The sequence below is a fragment of the Chaetodon trifascialis genome, chromosome 2 (genome assembly GCF_039877785.1).
Source record: "Chaetodon trifascialis isolate fChaTrf1 chromosome 2, fChaTrf1.hap1, whole genome shotgun sequence".
NCBI lineage: Eukaryota > Metazoa > Chordata > Actinopteri > Chaetodontiformes > Chaetodontidae > Chaetodon > Chaetodon trifascialis.
The window spans coordinates 7,746,300-7,764,265 of record NC_092057.1 but is presented as its reverse complement, the minus strand read 5'-3'; the positions used below and the strand labels follow the sequence as shown (position 1 = coordinate 7,764,265).

The following is a 17,966-nucleotide window of genomic DNA, read 5'->3' as shown; positions in this document are numbered from 1 at the left end:
TTTCCAGGAGAGCACTGCAGGCTGGAGCTGTTTCCATACATCACCATTCTGGTATCCTTTTAATTTAAAAGGATACCAGAACGGCTCTCATAGGTTAAAAAGTTTTAAACCTATGAGAGTGGAGCAGAAAGTCAGTGCACATGGAAAGAGAAGAAGAGGCTCCAAAGCCACGACGCCGTGCCAAAGGGACAGATGGTGTCAGAACAGACCTCAACCCTGTCCTCGCTTCTGTTGGACAACAGTGTTAATCCTCTTCTTCAGCGATGAACACGATCAGGCTGAAAAGAACGAGGAAAGTTTTAATTAGCAGCACAAAAAAAGGCCATTAGTTTTAAAATACGGTTGTTTCCTGCCCGTCTTTCAGTCAAATGGTCAGAAGAAACTGAGCGTTCACATGTTTCCTCACATTAGTGACACTAAGAGGAAACATGACACTTCATGTGTTCTAGTGAGCGTGTTTTGGCCTCACCAACATAATACGTCTGCGAATCCGCATGAAGCATCAGCTCACTTCCTCCCGTCACATGTCAGAAGAGTCCATGTTCAGGACACCTGGACGCTTTGGCTCTGATTGGATGTCTGTTACTGACTGAGGCTGTGATGATGCAACATGTTTGCAGCCTCTGTCAGACTGCTGCCTCCTCACATCCAAATATACGCTCATTTTACACTCCAGGTAAAAGCAGTTAATGGAAATGACCGTGTGGATCATGCAGATGGAGGGCAGGAAGTGATTTTCTGCATAGGAAGCACTTTAACACACACTCAAAATGTTTATGTTTTGCGTCATTAACGGTCGCTCAGATCATTCAAAACTACAAGGAGCTTTTATGGAGTAACAAATGTTTGTTCATAAGGGTGAAAAATACAAGAAAACGCCAGAAAAAATGTCTTGCTAACAGTCTGTGGTCGGCTAATGTTGGAAATGGTTTAACATTAGCTATTGTTTTAAATTTATGGGGATGGATTTAAAGTAACAGCTACTCTGTCTCGTTTAGAGACGATCCTCGTCTTTAGTGGCGTCTCAATGGACCTTAGCAAGCGGTTAACGTAAACAACAGCAATGTAAACGTCAACATTCAGCACCGCGCCGCTGAACGATTGCTTTAATCCACAGGGCAATAAAAACTACACAAGAACCAAACGACCCGGAGCACTTTGGTACCGAGGTCGTGGACCAACCGCTAACAAGAAAGTGGTTCACCTCCAAACTTTTGTTTTCTCGAGCAAAACGACGTCTGAATGAGCAGCTAGTTGTTTTATCTGCTGACTCAACAGCAGCAAAACTTTCAGTTCAACTGAAAAATCGCTTCATAATGTAAGAGTCACATCCAACACGTGATCTAATGTTCTGTTCACACCTTCCTCTCATAATTTCATCTAAACTAGCTCAGTCAGGTTTCACTTCCTGCCCTCCATCTGAATTCAACATCATGTGACTGCAAACAACTTATACCCGACTCTGCTACTGCGTCAAACTGCAACTTGGCAGTTTAATGCAGAAGTGAGATATTTCTCTCCCAAATGTTTTGGAGTGCTAGAAGGAAGTAGCAGAAAATGTAAATATTCAAAAAGCACCTCAAAAGTACACTTAAGTACAATACTTGAGTAAATGCACTGACTGACGCTTCACCACTGGAAAGCGTCCAGTGTCACAGTGTGGCTTCAGTCAGACACCTCAGTGGGATCGAGCCTTTGTTGCACTGTTCAGAGCATCATGGTTTTGCTCCACTGGAGTCACACAACGACCTTTCACCTTTATTTTGAAGCCGACATTTTCACTAAAACCAAGAGAGCATAAAATCACTGAAGTACTTTGAGTATTGAGAAGATGCACCTCGTGTGAGTGAGATGACCAAACGATTCAAAGCCAAAGAGACAGAACTGAGAGTTTTTCTGGATCCCAGCTTGTTGCCAGCTATAAATATCACAGCGCCTCAGATACTTGGTGGATGAGAAGGAACAGAAAGGCCAAAGATTCAGTGTGAGAATGAGAGGCATCCAAAAACTGAATGCCAGCACGTCGAGGCAGCGCCAACACAGTTTATTTTACTCATCTTATGTAAAAAAAAATCACTGACAAAGAGACAAGCAGTGCTTTCTCTCTGAATTTGAGTTAGCATATTTGGAAAACGAAGCCTTCACACACTTACTTTCTCATGAGTGTGTGGGTTTGTATCTGCAGACCTGCACCTGTGGAAGCAATGATCTCAAAGACTGTCATTAAATAAAAGTCTCTGTCTGTCACTGAATGGGGTATCACAATGATGACTGAGCCTTGGGTCACTGGTCAAAGTACTGCAATATTTATATTTATATATTTGCAGTATTTGCCTCAACATTCCAGGAAAAATGCTGTTCCTGCTAATGCAAACCAAACATTTCCTGCTGCTGCATCGTTGCATTAAAAGTATTTAACTGATGAAACATAAGTTGACTTTCGTCACAGGAAATGCTTGTCAGTGAGACGCTGACTGCTGTCGTCCATCAAAAATGCATCTACAAAATAAAACAATGTGCATTTTCAGCTGGGGCGGACTGGGACAAAAAAATCGATCCTGACGGTTTGGACCAGACCGGCCCACCACATCCGATAACGCACACCTTTTCGGTCTTTTCAGTCTCTTGAATGTTAAACCAACTGTGCAACTCTTTAAAACCACGTACCTTGAGCCATGCAATGAGTTAACAGGGATCAGTGAGAGTGGACACATTAAATACTTCCAAAAAGTGTAATTTATTTTATTCACTACAAAAAAAGCATCACTCCATCACAGTAATGGATCTTTAAGCAGAATTCATTGTATTGGGTTTACTTATGTGTTTCAGGGAGGAAGAAAAGAAGAGTAGAGATGAGAAATGATGGTTCAGATGCTAACTCTTCCAAGAGTTATAAATTGTGAACTTACCCAGTCCAAAAGGATGAATGTAGCTGAACTCCTGAATGAACTTTGAACTCTGTGTATATATGTTTGAGAGAGAAAGAGAGAGAGGGATTTAAGGACTGGTCAGTCCTCAAGATAAAAATAGCAGTATAGAAACTGAAAACTCAGGAGGGATGATGACACATGAATGAGGGAGAGAGAAAGAGAAATAATAGACACGCTTGATTGATCTGATTATCACAGAGAGAGAGAGAGAGAGAGAGAGAGAGAGAGAGAGAGAGAGAGAGAGAGAATAGTCAGTGTTACATGACACGTGTTCTGAAAGCAGTCCGCATGAAACATAAAAACACGAGCACCACATGGATCAGATTAAGGCTACGTTTACACTTAGGGAAAATGCATATTTTTAACACATTTTTTCACCGAAAACGATCATTTTTAAAAACTCCGGCCAAAGTGGAGATTTCTGAAAATGTCGGTTATGTGTTGGCGTGTAAACAGGGTTAAACAGCGTTTTAGGTTCCAAAACATCACAACATGCGACTAAACGTCATGTGAGCGACCTATGTTTACACTCACGCCCATAGGTTTGGCATGGCCGTCGACGACGTATTCATCCAGGTTCATGTAAGCGACAACATTTTTGAAAACGATGTTGTGTGCACGATATTTTTGAAAACGGAGGGGCCAAAATATACTATGCCAAAATATACAAAATACCCTGCTATGTGTAAACGTAGCCTCAGGAGACATTTACAAATCCATCCATCTATCCCTATCCCAGCCTATCCCTGGAGTCTATCCCAGCTTCAACGGGCGAGAGGCGGGGTACACCCTGAGCCGGTCGCCGATTGCAGGGCAACATACAGAGACAGACAACCATTCATACTCACACCTAGGGGCAATTTAGAGTCACCAATCAACCTAATGAGCATGTTTTTGGTCTGTGGGAGGAAGCCAGAGTAAGGCCCTGCCCGACCCGGGGATCAAACCGGCAACATTCTTGCTGTGAGGCACGCGCACTACCTGCTTGCACCACCGTGCCGCACATTTCTAAATGGATGAACAAATTGTTTTAAAATATCTGCATTTAGACCCAAATAGATCAGTATCAGTGCTGCCTCAGTTCAGACTTGCCCTTCATATCATGACCTGGACGACTGAGAGACTTCAGAGCGGCAGATTCTCTAGCAGCACCGTGAGTTTCCAATTCCACCTTAACACTGGAGTCATTGTTGATATGACGATATCAGGAGGAGCTGGTGAACATTTACACTGAGAAAACTTAGAAATCAGCAGGACTGGGGGGTTGTTGTGCGCTGTGCATGCAGGGCTTTAGAAGTGCTTTCTGTGTGCAGTGTCCTCACCCTCCTCCTTCATTCAGACAGTTGGAAGCAGGAAGGGAAACACGGGGACAAAGTTCTGGCAGGAGTCCCGGTCCAGCCGGGGAACACGAGAGGCTCCAGAGGACTTAACCATTCACATACAGCCGTCAGCAGAAGGTAAAGTCATCTGCTGTTTCTCTGGTGGAGTCAAACAGACGGAGCAGAACGCACTGATTTAAGGTATTTCTTTAGAAACAAATCCGGACTTGATCCTCATCAGTTTATAAAGCTTCCCAACAGAAAGTTGCACTCAAACGACCTGCGAAGACATTAAAAACCAGAAGAAAGAAAACTTACACAAAGTCCATGATAGTGGAGTGATAGTGATAGTGTTTTCTGATGAACTAATCATTTGAAAAGCCTTTGTTTACTAAAAAAAACTTTACACATTTATCAGTAATTTGTGTTTTTCTGTTTCCCCAAATGAAACAAACAAACTTAACTGTCATCGTCTCAATTGAGAAGGACTATTCGTTGGTAGTAGTTCTGTGAAAAGTGTTTCTGTTATGAATTGCTTTTTATGTAATTTTTACAAACACATTTACAGATATTTGTGGATTTTGGCAGATATTTAAACATTTGTCCCACAGCACCCTGGACGTGAGCGCCCGAACAAACAAACAGAAAACTGATCACCTTGACCACCTGGTGTTTCGCATCACTGCTTATTATTTGAGCACCGCGTTCTCCGTTATTGTCCTTTTCTCTCAGGTGAGACTGAACACTCCACGCTGCCGTGACGAACCAAAACAAACAAAAAAACAGACTGTAACACACACGACTGAGGAGATTTCATCATGTGAAGATGTAAAGTGGTTCACATCCTTTCTGTGGTGTAAGCCCTGCATTAATCTATAGTATCTGGCCACTAGAGGGCAGACTCCAAAACAAGCCACAGGCACACAGCTCTACGTTTGTGTAGTAGCTTGCTATGGCTAACATGTTAGCAAACGATGTTTTAGTGACAAATCCACTGTTATAATGCCGCTCGAGTAGTTTTCCACTTTGCTTTTAACGTTTCTGTTTCAACCACTTGTGAACTTTGCTGTTAGCCGTCTTGAGCTAAGCAGCAAGCATAAAGTGAATTTAGCAGTAATGTCATGTCTGCCTGCAGCTGTTGATGATGATACAGAACAGATCTTTTTATAAGCCATATAAGTCAAACCCTAAAGCCATGCTGGCCAATCAGAGGATGAATAAAAGCTATCACCGGTAGGTTACCTGGCCCTGCAATCGGCTGGCAACCGGTTCAGGGTGTACCCCGCCTCTCGCCCATTGTAGCTGGGATAGGCTCCAGCCCCCCGCAACCCCGAAAGGGATAGGCGGTATAGATAATGGATGGATGGATGGACGGTAGGTTACCTGCGTAACCTGTGTGTGGACGAGGCGTGTCCTGGTAGCGTGTGCGTGGACGAGGTGTGTCCTGGTACTGTGTGTGTGGACGAGGCGTGTCCTGGTAGCGTGTGTGTGGATGAGGCGTGTCCTGGTAGCGTGTGTGTGGATGAGGCGTGTCCTGGTACCGTGTGTGTGTGGACGAGGCGTGTCCTGGTACCGTGTGTGTGTGGACGAGGCGTGTCCTGGTACTGTGTGTGTGGATGAGGCGTGTCCTGGTACCGTGTGTGTGTGGACGAGGCGTGTCCTGGTACCGTGTGTGTGTGGACGAGGCGTGTCCTGGTACCGTCTGTGTGGACGAGGCGTGTCCTGGTACCGTGTGTGTGGACGAGGCGTGTCCTGGTACCGTCTGTGTGGACGAGGCGTGTCCTGGTACCGTGTGTGTGTGGACGAGGCGTGTCCTGGTACCGTGTGTGTGGATGAGGCGTGTCCTGGTACCGTGTGTGTGTGGATGAGGCGTGTCCTGGTAGCGTGTGTGTGGACGAGGCGTGTCCTGGTACCGTGTGTGTGTGGACGAGGCGTGTCCTGGTACTGTGTGTGTGGATGAGGCGTGTCCTGGTACTGTGTGTGTGGACGAGGCGTGTCCTGGTACCTTGTGTGTGTGGATGAGGCGTGTCCTGGTAGCGTGTGTGTGGACGAGGCGTGTCCTGGTACCGTGTGTGTGTGGACGAGGCGTGTCCTGGTACTGTGTGTGTGGATGAGGCGTGTCCTGGTACTGTGTGTGTGGACGAGGCGTGTCCTGGTACTGTGTGTGTGGACGAGGCGTGTCCTGGTACCGTGTGTGTGGACGAGGCGTGTCCTGGTACTGTGTGTGTGGACGAGGCGTGTCCTGGTACCTTGTGTGTGGCGTCGCTGTCACTTCCTGGAACACTGAGTCTAACCTGAGTCATCGTTCAGGAAGTTTCACCTGTGCTTTTCCTGCTAACACAAGTAAACATGCCTGACATGGAAAAACAACAACAGGCTGGATGTCGTCGGCTCGGTTTGACTAAAGCCGATGGAGTCGATGCTTCAGTGTACAGCTGTACATACTGTACGCAGTCTGTGGCTCCATGTGCAGGATGGAGGCTTAATCAGACAAACACTTGCCCACCTTCCTCTAGCTCTCTCATAGAGACAGTTTTGGTCTTATTTGCTTCTTTCTCTGAGATTTCTGTTGCTGCCCAAATACAGCGGAGGTGAATTAAATCTCATCTGTGGTGCTTCCAGCATTCACAGCTTCACTGCCTTCAGCTGCAGTGTGCAGGCTTCCTTTGTCCACATGTGATGCTTTTGGCCTTCTTGAACCTGAGCATTAGCACTGTGTCACGAGTGCAGAGGCTTCCTCAGAAGGTGCCACGCTGAAAAAAAAAAAATCAATTCAACGGCGGCATTTCTGTGAAGACACAAAGTCGGACCGGACAGACGTCAGTGTGAGCCGGTGCCACTGAAAAAAAACCTGAGTGTGACCCTTTAAACATGATCTATAATTCTTTCTGAAAAGCAGCGGAAAGCATGAGCGAATACAATGTAAAGCAATTTTATTGATGACAACAAATAAGTGAAAATGAGTAGCAAAACATCTCCGTCTATTGCAGTCATTGTACAAGGCTGATCATCTTCTGGGAAAGTTTTTTCAGCAACAGAACCCAACACAGATGAAGTTCATGGATCAACTGACATGTCAGTCGACGGCAGTCGAAGATGAAAAAGTACAAAGACAAACTGCACACTTAATTGCCCAGATAAGTGTTGAGGTAATGTGTAAAATACTATTCAGATGAATGGGCAGAGTACAATCATTCATACTTAAAATATGTACAGAGAGGTACATGAACACTCAGACACCATTTTCAATTGCACAATGTGGTACATGGAGTAACTGCAACAGAGGAGGAGTAAAACTTAAAAAATCAACTCATGAAATAAACATGTGAAGGAAGAAGCACCTCGATGCTTCAGCTTCTGAATGAAATAAATAAATTAGAAATGATTCTGCTTCGTATTTGGAGAGAACGGAGACGGAGAATCATTAATCTGCATTTTCAGAGCACGCAAGCTCTGCAACATCTTCAGCAGGTCCATTTTCACAACAAAGACAATGTGCTGTTGGTATGAGGCTGAAATCCACAGTAACAACGCAAATCAAGCAAAGAGGAACAGATTCAAAGGTGAGCATAAGGTCATACTGGCACCGAACCTAAAAGCACTTCAATGTAGTTGAATCAGTTTCCAACTTTGACTTCCCAACCAATGAGACACGAGAGATGTTGTTAGAGGACAGAGGCTGACTGTTCAGTCACAGAAGTTCATGTGTTCATCGCTGTTTTTCCAAAATCTTCTTCCCACCAAACCGAACATGAAAGCCAACAGTCGGCTTCGCGCCACAACAGAAAACGCCGCCGGGCACAGAAACCGGCGCCGCCACTGACGCAACTGACGGCCGACGGGCCGATAAAAGTGTTCAGGAAAAAAAGTGCATCATATTTTGTCAAATACTGAGAGATAGCTGAACATTAAAAACAACACTCTTATAATAAACATCTGAAATATCTTTTTTTTTCTCACTAGTGCAACAACAGACTGGATCAAATAAAGAGAAACGTTATTAACCTGCAGGCAATCAAAGCTCTTTAAACATCTAATAAGTTTCTTGTCACAGTAGCAGAACAGTTAAGAAGGCAACTCAATGATTGATGCTCGAACACAAACATGCCAACATTATACACATCGCTCTTTTTATAGAAATAAATAGCTGAATAATCATCTTTATCCTCTTCTTAAATAATTTCCATCTCTATATGACTCTGATGCACATTTAATATAAAGTATCTAATACACAACTGCAATTTCAACACTACTGTTATACATAATATAATTCTCTATGTTTATCTTTCATTCAGCTTTGGAGAGAAAACGCTTACAGAATGAAGACTGTAAACTTCCACTGTTTGCACTCAGAAGTATAACCTTAATATTATAGAACATCAAATGTTGGCCTTTTTGTTTTTCTATAAACAGTATGTACAGGGTTTAGCTGATAGCGAAGGCAGGATTGTCTAAAACTCAAAATCGACAAGTGCTTTGTGTTTTCTCTATTGTGTCAGATTTACACCTTTCCCACAAACACGTTTCCCTCCATGAGAGCGAGCGGACGAGCGGCGTACGGTAATAATAATCTGTACTGGAAGAACATGAAGAAACGGACGCCCACAGCTGTTCTCACACGTGACCTGGAACATCACCACGGCGAGATGCAGCTGCACAAATCCTCAGAAACGCTTTTTGACTGTGAAGCAGAGGACGAAAACAGCAGCTCAGCTCTCCTCGGGTTCAGAATCAAAGAGGCCACGTGGCCGACACCCGCCCGCCATTCCTGCAAACGGTCGCACGCTCCGCCCGCCAATGCTAAGGTGTGCTGCAGAGCGAGAGCGAGGCGCCCTGTGAGAAACGACGCGTTCAGGTACAAACCCGCGAAGCAACCTGCAGACGTGATGTTCTGCCTGGCGTGTGAATCATTTTTCAACCTGTTTCAAAACGGTGTGCACGATTCCTTTGAATCAATAAAAGACTGTGAGCGTTTGACAGAGCTACTGTTTAAAGGGGCGCTCCACTCATGTAGTACTTGTACTTTCATAATGTTTGAGTCTGATTGAAAGAAAAACTGATGCAGCAGAGGCAGACAAAGCCTGACTTTTGGTCCCTAGTCTGGGTCAAGCTCCAAAAATTACCCTTCTTATAATCGTCTTTTCTGTTGACCCTCAGCAGCTTCGTCAGTGCATCTTTACACATTCTTCACCAGCTTCTGATGCAGGTTTCTGCGTATAAATCTGAAGTGTCCGAGCCAAGATAAGCCTGATAGCATCCGGAGGGTTATTAAGTTGACAAAGCTACAGACTGAACATTAAACAGCTGTTTGAGTGGACCTCCTTTTGAACCACAAACTGGCCTCCCCTTCAAGCTCTCTGCAGCAGAGACGCGTGCAGCACGGACCATCACAGTTAAGTATTGCTACTCATACTTCTTGAGAATTTCTGCAGCGTATCCGAAACTAAACTGTAGCCGTGAGCTGCACCAGATCAAACTCCTAATCTGAAGGTGATGCTGAAGAACTGACCCCTTGGCTCTGACACCTGCAGCACTGTAAAGGTGAAGCGTGTTTCATGCTGCAAAGAGGACTAAGCGTTGTGTCACGCCAGCTGCCCGTCGGCTGTGCAGGTGCTTGAACAAACCAGCAGAGGGAGCCAGAGGACGTGAGCTGGAAAACAGAACTAAGGCTTGTTCAACACTGCTAGCGGGGATGGCACCTTTAGTGGTAAATATGGAACTCACATGATACATAAACACTGTCACACCTGTATTCACCTGGAGACCCTCAGTAAGAGCTGCTTCCACTCAAATCAAATTCCACTAAGTTCAGTTGCTTTAGATTTGAAGAGATTAAACGTCCGCCTCTCGCAGACCCTCCTCCCTCATTAATGGCACATTGGAGAAAACGCTCACTGGAACGAGGACAGACTGTTACGAACGGCACCAGAAATGCATCACGGATCATCGTCCGCCTGGAGACACCACAACCATCGAAAACACTGAGTCCAGGTGTGTGACACGCCGCTGTTGGCACGAGGAAGCAGAGGACGATGGAGGAGGCTAAATGCATCGCTGCCATGCAGTGGTGAGCAGACCGTCAAGGTCTGCATGTTACAGGAAGTGCTGTCCTCGCCGTCTGGGCTGCGCCTGGAGCTGGTGCAGCATGTTTCTGTTCTGGGTGGAAGCAGTAAGTGTTCAGCGTTGTGCAGGACAGGCGGGGTGAAAAGCGTGTGTTCAACCCTTCGCTTTCACACTCACGCATACATAAAGCTCCTGTCGCAAAACTCTTAACCTTGTACTTCTGTGGAAAGTACGTATGCTCTATAATGTGCTGCTGCCCACGAGCTGCTGGGTGCTGAAGGCAGTCTCAAGTATGTGTCAAGCATTATGTGCATTCAGACAGTTAAATACAGCGCTGTCACCTGGCTCCAGGCTTTTCATGAAAGGAATCCGGCTCTGTGCGACGACACGGTCCATTTTTAGGTTGAAAGCAAAAGACAACTTAGAGAGCAGAATCTGACAGTCTGTCGGGTTTTTTGAGTCTGTAAAGTTTAAGAAAGGCCCTTCATGTGTGAGAGAGAGAGAGAGAGAGAGAGAGAGAGAGAGAGAGAGAGAGAGCCGCTGTTTGTCCACATCAGCCTCCTGACGGGTTTTCAGTCAGAACCAACATGGAGGAGATATTGATTTCCCCTTACTGGAGCAGTGAATGAGTTTTTTTCTGTTTGAAGGTTGTTCTAGTGGAGTATGCACATCGAGCCTCGGCCCTGGTTCATCATGGCGGCCTTCTGTTGTTTCTGTCGGTGCTGCAGACGTGTTCAACCCCATCGAGTGGGCTCAAAACACCTGGGTCCTTTTGATTGACTGGAGCCAAGATGGCGTCTGTCCAAGACTCGAAGAATCTGCACTAAAGACGTTAGCAGAGGCTGTCGGCTTTCACGTGGAGGATTTTGGAGAAGCCGGGTCTCTTCTTCAGAGCCTGAAACAAAAAGGCAGGAAGGGATATCAGAGTCTCGTTTTCTCAAAGGAAACGTCTACGATTTGTCTTTTATATGTCCAATCAAAATGCTGCTTTTCCCCTGTCGTCCTCATGCCTTTAAGTGTTCTTCCATTGACAGCGCGTGTGTACGTTGCCTGATGTATGAAAGCTATGGAAAACTGTAAACACTGAGGTGCAGCGGGTGAAGGACGACTGTCACGCTTCACAAGCTTCACCTCTGCAGAACTGGCTTCAAAACACGGACGACTAAACACGACGGGGGAACTTTGGCAAACTTAAAGAGGGAGGGATAAAAATAAATCACGGCTGTGTGCAGCTTTTGGAGAGGTTACCTAACTGCTGTGAGCAACCCCACCATCTTGAGTGTAATAACCAAGACGAACACACTGTAAACTGACTCATAGAAGCAAAACATAAATAAAACCTGGGATTTCACAGCTTCTCTATCTGTGTTTGCGTGCGGTCAGCTATAACAATGACCCGAGCCTCGCACAGCAAGCCTCCGCTCGAGCGAGTTAGCACCAGCGCATCCACAACCAGCCATCACCGGGACTTCAAGGATTGACTCATGCTTTAAATACTGTGTAGCTGAGATATAAATAGATGCATTTTATCCTCTGAACAACTATTGGCCGAGCTGTTAGTCATGTGCTTACAGTGGTGCAAAACTCCAAGGACGCGTTGGCTCAGAAAAAGAAACCACAAGAGAAAAACAGAATAACAGAAAGAGGCCTCCCATGAAAACCAAGTCTTTAACCTTGTTAACATGCCCATGTGGTGTTTTTTATTAGCTACACGACACATCATGAGTCAAATGTGCGGTCTGCACCACGGCTGAGTGTTCCTACCTTGGATCGGCGGTGGACAATGTCTCGCAAACACAGACAGTCAGAGTTTTGTACATAACGAAGGAACCAATCCCGTCAATGAAACGAGGCGACTCAGGAGAAGCAGGTGAAGCTACAGATCTGTGTTTTCAAAGCTGAGTTTCAGTGTTTTCAGAGTGATGGCAGAGATTTCGGTGGCACAGTTGCAAAAGCAGAAACAGTGAGACGTCACGTTTTAAAGGATCTGTTTCTCCACAAAACATAGACCGAAGCCCGACGCTGCTCCGTCCATCTACTCTGGGGACACAGCGAGGACGAGCCAGCGTCTGTTTGTTTTTCTCCTGTTTCATTGGTTAGTTCTATCCAAACAAATCTGCCGCGTGATAGATAATGTTAGCCAACGTTAGCCTGCCAAGCTACATGATGACACCATGTTAAATGCTGACAGGACGTTTTGTACAGCTCGGGGGTGTTGATGAGGGTGGGTGGAGACAGAGGCGGAGGCTGTTTAGATCCATGGATACTACATGAAGGCAAAGGTGGAGAGTTGCATCTGAGCCGCTGTGATTTATGTGATGAGTCATAGCCAGGCTTTAACAGAGCTGTTACCTGTAGCTTGTTAACCATCTCATCAAACAGTTTCCTGGCTTCAGGACTGTTGGGGTCCTCAAAGTAGTCTTCGATACCGATCTGAACCACGATGGACTTCAGGTTGCGACAAACACCTGCGTGAGTGGAATTTAGGCAATGTTAGTGACCCGAGAGTCGACAGGAAGTCCTCGTAAAAACGTGGTCTTGGCCTGCCGGTCAGCCAGCAGTGCTCACACTCACTGTTGAAGTGCAGCAGGGCCTTGGGGGTCACCGGCGTGGAGGTGAGCACCAGCATCTCCAGACCTTTCAGGCCCTCTCTGCAAACCTCTGCTGCCACCTCCTGGTTGATCTCGCTCACATGATCCAACTCCAGGACCTGTAGGCGCATGCAGTTCCTCGCTGGGGTGTGAATGGCGGTCAGGAAATGCAGAGATGAGGAAGATGAGGAAGAGGAGCATGGGAGCATTGGGATGACAACAGCAAAGGTTACACTTCTACAGAAAGGCTCTTTAAGAACACATAAGAATGCTTCATAAATATCATGAATAATACATTTTCCTGCTGTGGCTAAAATCGCAGAGAGGAATTAACACATTTCTAAAATACTTACCTAGAGAGGCCAGCCCCTGAATGCCACATCCAGCCCCCCCCACACCGAGAGCACGGAGGTGTGGCCAACACCGTCCAATCGTCTGCAGGCATCGGTTACTGAAGCGAGCAGGTTGTTGGCTGAAAGAGACAAATTAGAGTCCGTGAGCGTTGAGATCATAACAGAATATCTGGCATTAATCAAGCTTTGCTGAGGCACAGTCTCTGTGTCTATTACCATGGGTGCAGTGGCGCCACCTGTAGGGAGATGATGTCTCTACAACCTGCTCCGAGGGCCCAGATCACCTCCTGGCCAACTGGGTCTGTGGCACTCCTATAGGAGCACACACAATTACTGTTTCTATGACGTACACGTGACGCTGTGCCTGTGCAAAGACACCTGGGTAATGATACAGTGGGCAGGCAGGTGTGGGACGTGGGTGTCGCGGTGTACCTGTAGGTTACCGCCTGCAGAGCTCGGCAGTAGCAGCTGGCCAGCCAGAGGGAACGGTCGGTCAGCAGGTTGGGGCAGTGCGAAATCTTCAGTATCAGCAGGTTACTTCCTGTGGCCTTTAACAACGCCTCCAGACCTTCCTCCAGACAGCCACTTAGACGGAGACACAGCGGAAGGTCAACAAAAAAGAGAGACAGACAGAGCAGGAAATTATTTTCTCCTGCCCTTCAGAGCAGCACTTCTACAATTTGTAGCACAAAACAAAATGTTCCTGCAATGTTTGCAGCAGTATATGCAGCAGCAGAGCGCCTGAGCTCTGAGAGCAGCTTCGAGCGCTAATGTGCTCACCGTCAGACACAAACCGCTCACATATCACTTCTACCTCTTTCAGGAAATGAAAATTGATATTGTGCACGCTGATCACAATCAAACAGCGTAAAGATGTCATCATTCAATCTCTGCGTTCCTCTTGTTGGCTTCCGCTCATCAATCACTGTGTGAGCCGTGCGGGACGCAGCTCAGGTCGACAGTTTGCTGATGGAAGCAGAAATAACACGCATGCACGCGTGCTCACCGTGTGCTTTTCAGGTAGTCCTCCTTGGTTTCCTTCTTTCCTCGCTGTCTTGGTTTGAGGTTTTGCAGGATGAGGGAGTGCGTCTGAGTGCACCACTGAGACAGTATGCTCAGGAACTGAGGGACAAACATGGAGACAAACATGAAGACACAGATGCATCAGATGCTACTGACTGCTGGCTGCACACAGCATCTAAATGTTCACCTTGGAAGAAATGCGAGCGTTTTCCAGGAGGACTCGGGTCCACACAGCCGGGTGACGGGCCACAAACTTCCAGTCGCGGCAGACCTCGGCGGCTCTCAGCAGGGTTTTGGTGTCCAGGTAGGTGAAGATACAGAAGAGAGCCGCGCGCATCTTCAGGATCTCCGGGCTGATCACCTCATTGGATTTGGACGGGCTCTTTTCGTGGCGGCATGGCTTGTAGACGCCGTCAGACCGACCTGTGGGGAGAAGAGCTGTTTTTGATCATCAGAGCTCCTATATACATAATATAGTTTCAGTGTTTTCTGCCTTGATTGAAGACCAGAACCTCTTTCTAAAAAACATCACAATGAGTCGACTCTTTTGACACATATTCACACTTTTCATAGCTAAGTTTTGCTTCCTTGACGTCAGGACTGCATTTTATTCCCTTCTGACTGATCCTTCATCGAGACTTTCATTCATTCATCTTCTATACCGACTATCCCTTTCAGGTTTGGGGGGGGGGGCTGTAGCCTATCCCGGCTGTCAACGGGCAAGAGGCGGGGTACGCCCTGAACCCGTCGCCAGCCGATTGCAGAGCAACACATATACAGACACACAATCATTCACACTCACACTCACACCTAAGGACAATTATTAGAGTCACCAATCAACCTAATGAGCATGTTTTGGTCTGTGGGAGGAAGCCGGAGAGAAGCCATGCATACATGGAAAGAACATGCAAACTTCACACAGAAAGGCCCGACCCGGGGATCGAACCGGCGACCGTCTCAGTGTGTGGCACACACACTACCTGCTGCTCCACCATGCCGCCCATCGAGACTTTCATTTCCTCACATTTGTTGTTTTTTTAATCAAACTGAGCAGAAGACCTAGTAGCTCCTCAGCTGAGCCCCCGTGTTTTTAGGACTGATTTAAGATCCTGCTCATTGCTTTTACTCTGTGATCGATTACTTGTACTTTAAGTACTTCATGCTCCGGCCCCAGATTATACCTCTGAGGTACTTTCTAATTATCACCTGCACGCAGTCTGAGATCCTCGGGGAGGAACTTCCTGGTTGTTTCTAAAGCTTTTAGCACAGACTGAAGGGATTTCTGTATATTTATGTCTATATTTGGTATTTTAGTCCTTTTTCCTGATTTTGTTCTTGTTCTTTGACTTACATTTTTACTCTTTGATTGTTTTTATTACAACTGCTCCATAAATTAAAGTGGACCCTGATTATCATTATATAAGCTGTGAACGTACATTTGGACTGAATTTCACCTTATTTTACTTCTTTAACTGTAGGAAAGACAGGACAAAGTCAGGACAAATAAAAGTAAATGACACTTTAATATATTCTGTCACATGGTGGCGCCAACCTTCAACAAGACGGCAAACGAGACGACACTTTTTTTCTTCTTTCCATCTTTTCATGCTCTCGGTGGCGATCTGTTGGCTGATACCACGCGTCCAATCCGAGCTCGTCTCATTCCTCCCTGCGAGATTGCTCCTCGATGACTCATTTCATCTTTGGCCTTGGAAGGCGTCTGCTCGAAACCATCAGGGCTATGAACCATTACTTACACTCTCCCTCTCTCTTCCTCTCTCTCTCTCTCTCACACACACCACCTACGCTCAAGACTGCCAAATGAACTAAAAAAGCCGAGCTGTGTGCTTGCAGATACGTACCATCTGATCAAACCTGGCAGAGACTCTCCCAATGAGGAGACCTACGTCACAGCGGAGGAGCGCCAGTAGCATGTTGAGTGTGACATGAGAAAAACCTCTGAGCTAACGGGCCGTTATAGCAGTGGTGCTAATTTGTCACAGGGCTCTGGCCCAGTTTGGCTCCTTCCCAGGACGCCTCAGTCCACCTGGTGTTCAAAAGAAACCCCACGTCAGGTGGAGAGAGCCGGAGGGCGGCAGCAGTGAGTTTAAGGATCTTGGCAGGGTGGGAAGTTAACAGAGAGATGTACAATCTGTGGCTGGCGGTCTGACTTGGCTCGGTCGCAGAAGCAAAGCTTAGCATGAGACGAGGAGCTGAGATGATGCAGCAGGCAAACACGAATATGCTCAATGTCGACCAAAGACGCAGACACACAGAGACGAAGTACAGCAACGACAGCGACGTACGGCTCGGTTTACTCATCATCTGCAGCAGACAGACCGGAGACAAACACCATAACGTAAACGCCTCGTGAAAAAAAGATTTTATCTGGTTAAACCACAACTGAACCAACGTGGATCATATCAGGCTGCACGGACACGCCCCGAACGCACACCTTCACCTCGTCTGATGGTCAGAGAGAAGAACATTTCAAATCTTTCCTGCACTTTCATCTATTATTAGATTGCTATTTTTGTTATTTTAATCTAATTTTGTTGTAGCTTGGTTCATTTTCTTCTCCATCTTCAATCATTTCAACTGTATTAGCAGTTAGCAATAATGCAGACGAGTGAACCTTCACAGCAATAAAAAAAACATTCTATCATTAAGAATAGAGCAACCAAATTATTTGTTCTCTGAAAATAATAATAAAATTCAAACTGCGCCATACGTTCACATCAATTCTCAATCATCGGCATCTATCATTCTGAAATGTTAGTGATATTAAATGGATTATCTTTCCTGCTGGTTATTATGAGCTTAAAGCTGCTGTTCTATTTGTGTCACTGCACCGACGAGCATCTCAAACCATTTTCAGCTTTTGGAAGGATTGAATTTGAATCATATTCATACAGATTATTTGTCTTGTAATGCTTCAAAAAAGATCAGAGCGCTGCCTGACCTTTTCTTAAATAGCTGATAAAACTGCTAACTGGCATTTAAGCTAACAAAGTCACTGTGTTACAGGTCAACACACAGATGTTTGTGAAACAGATGAAGAGAAACCTCCAGAAAAACATCTGATTGTCATTATACGTCATTTTTCACGAAGCGTTTACATCGCTGTGTCGACACACTGCAGCAGACTGTTTCCTGCGTGCTGAACGTATGTGCTGATCCCCAGAATGATCCTGCAGAACGAGCCCGGGCCGGCGATACAGCTCCGCCAACGTTACAGCGACTGCAGCTCAACCTGACCCAGATCCACATCAGTCACCGCCCCCGGGGACTCATTTCAGGCCTTTATTCTTTGAATCCTGGCTCCCGTGTGTCAGAGCTGCAGGTCAGATGAGTGACATCTCTAAGAATACCTTCCCAGAGAGCCCTTACCTGTGTTGGGTCGGTATCCTGCCCGGCCGTGGTGCGGATAGGGGGCGGCAGACTGCTGGACCTCGGCCACGGCTCTCCTCTCTTGTTCCCACATCTCCACCTCGGACTCGGTGGTCCGGGAGCCCACGTCTGACACGTCTCCTTCCTCGCCTTCGGTGCTGTTCCTGTAAGGTCGCCGCTGCCAGTTCTGGATGGCCTGTTTACGGAGACCCCAGTTCCTCGATCCGCCGCCGACACATCCGGGGGAGCGCTCGTAACCCCCCTCGCCCAGCCGGCACTGCATGTGATAGTACTGAG

General features: G+C 46.4%; 1 protein-coding gene across 1 annotated transcript in view; it reads right to left on the bottom strand.

The window, feature by feature from the left end:
• Positions 1-7,165: 7,165 nt before the first annotated feature.
• Positions 7,166-17,966, bottom strand: part of fbxo41 (F-box protein 41) — a 49,435-nt gene continuing 38,634 nt past the window's right edge. Inside the window, exons 6-14 of the mRNA XM_070973963.1 lie at positions 17,670-17,966; positions 14,467-14,702; positions 14,263-14,378; positions 13,689-13,841; positions 13,473-13,568; positions 13,257-13,375; positions 12,887-13,045; positions 12,665-12,780; positions 7,166-11,207 (exon numbers count right to left, since the gene is read on the bottom strand). The exon at positions 17,670-17,966 is cut by the window's right edge and continues 92 nt beyond it. Of these exons, the coding sequence (XP_070830064.1) occupies positions 11,145-11,207; positions 12,665-12,780; positions 12,887-13,045; positions 13,257-13,375; positions 13,473-13,568; positions 13,689-13,841; positions 14,263-14,378; positions 14,467-14,702; positions 17,670-17,966 (1,355 nt within the window). The 3' untranslated portion in view covers positions 7,166-11,144. The remainder of the gene's footprint in view (positions 11,208-12,664; positions 12,781-12,886; positions 13,046-13,256; positions 13,376-13,472; positions 13,569-13,688; positions 13,842-14,262; positions 14,379-14,466; positions 14,703-17,669) is intronic.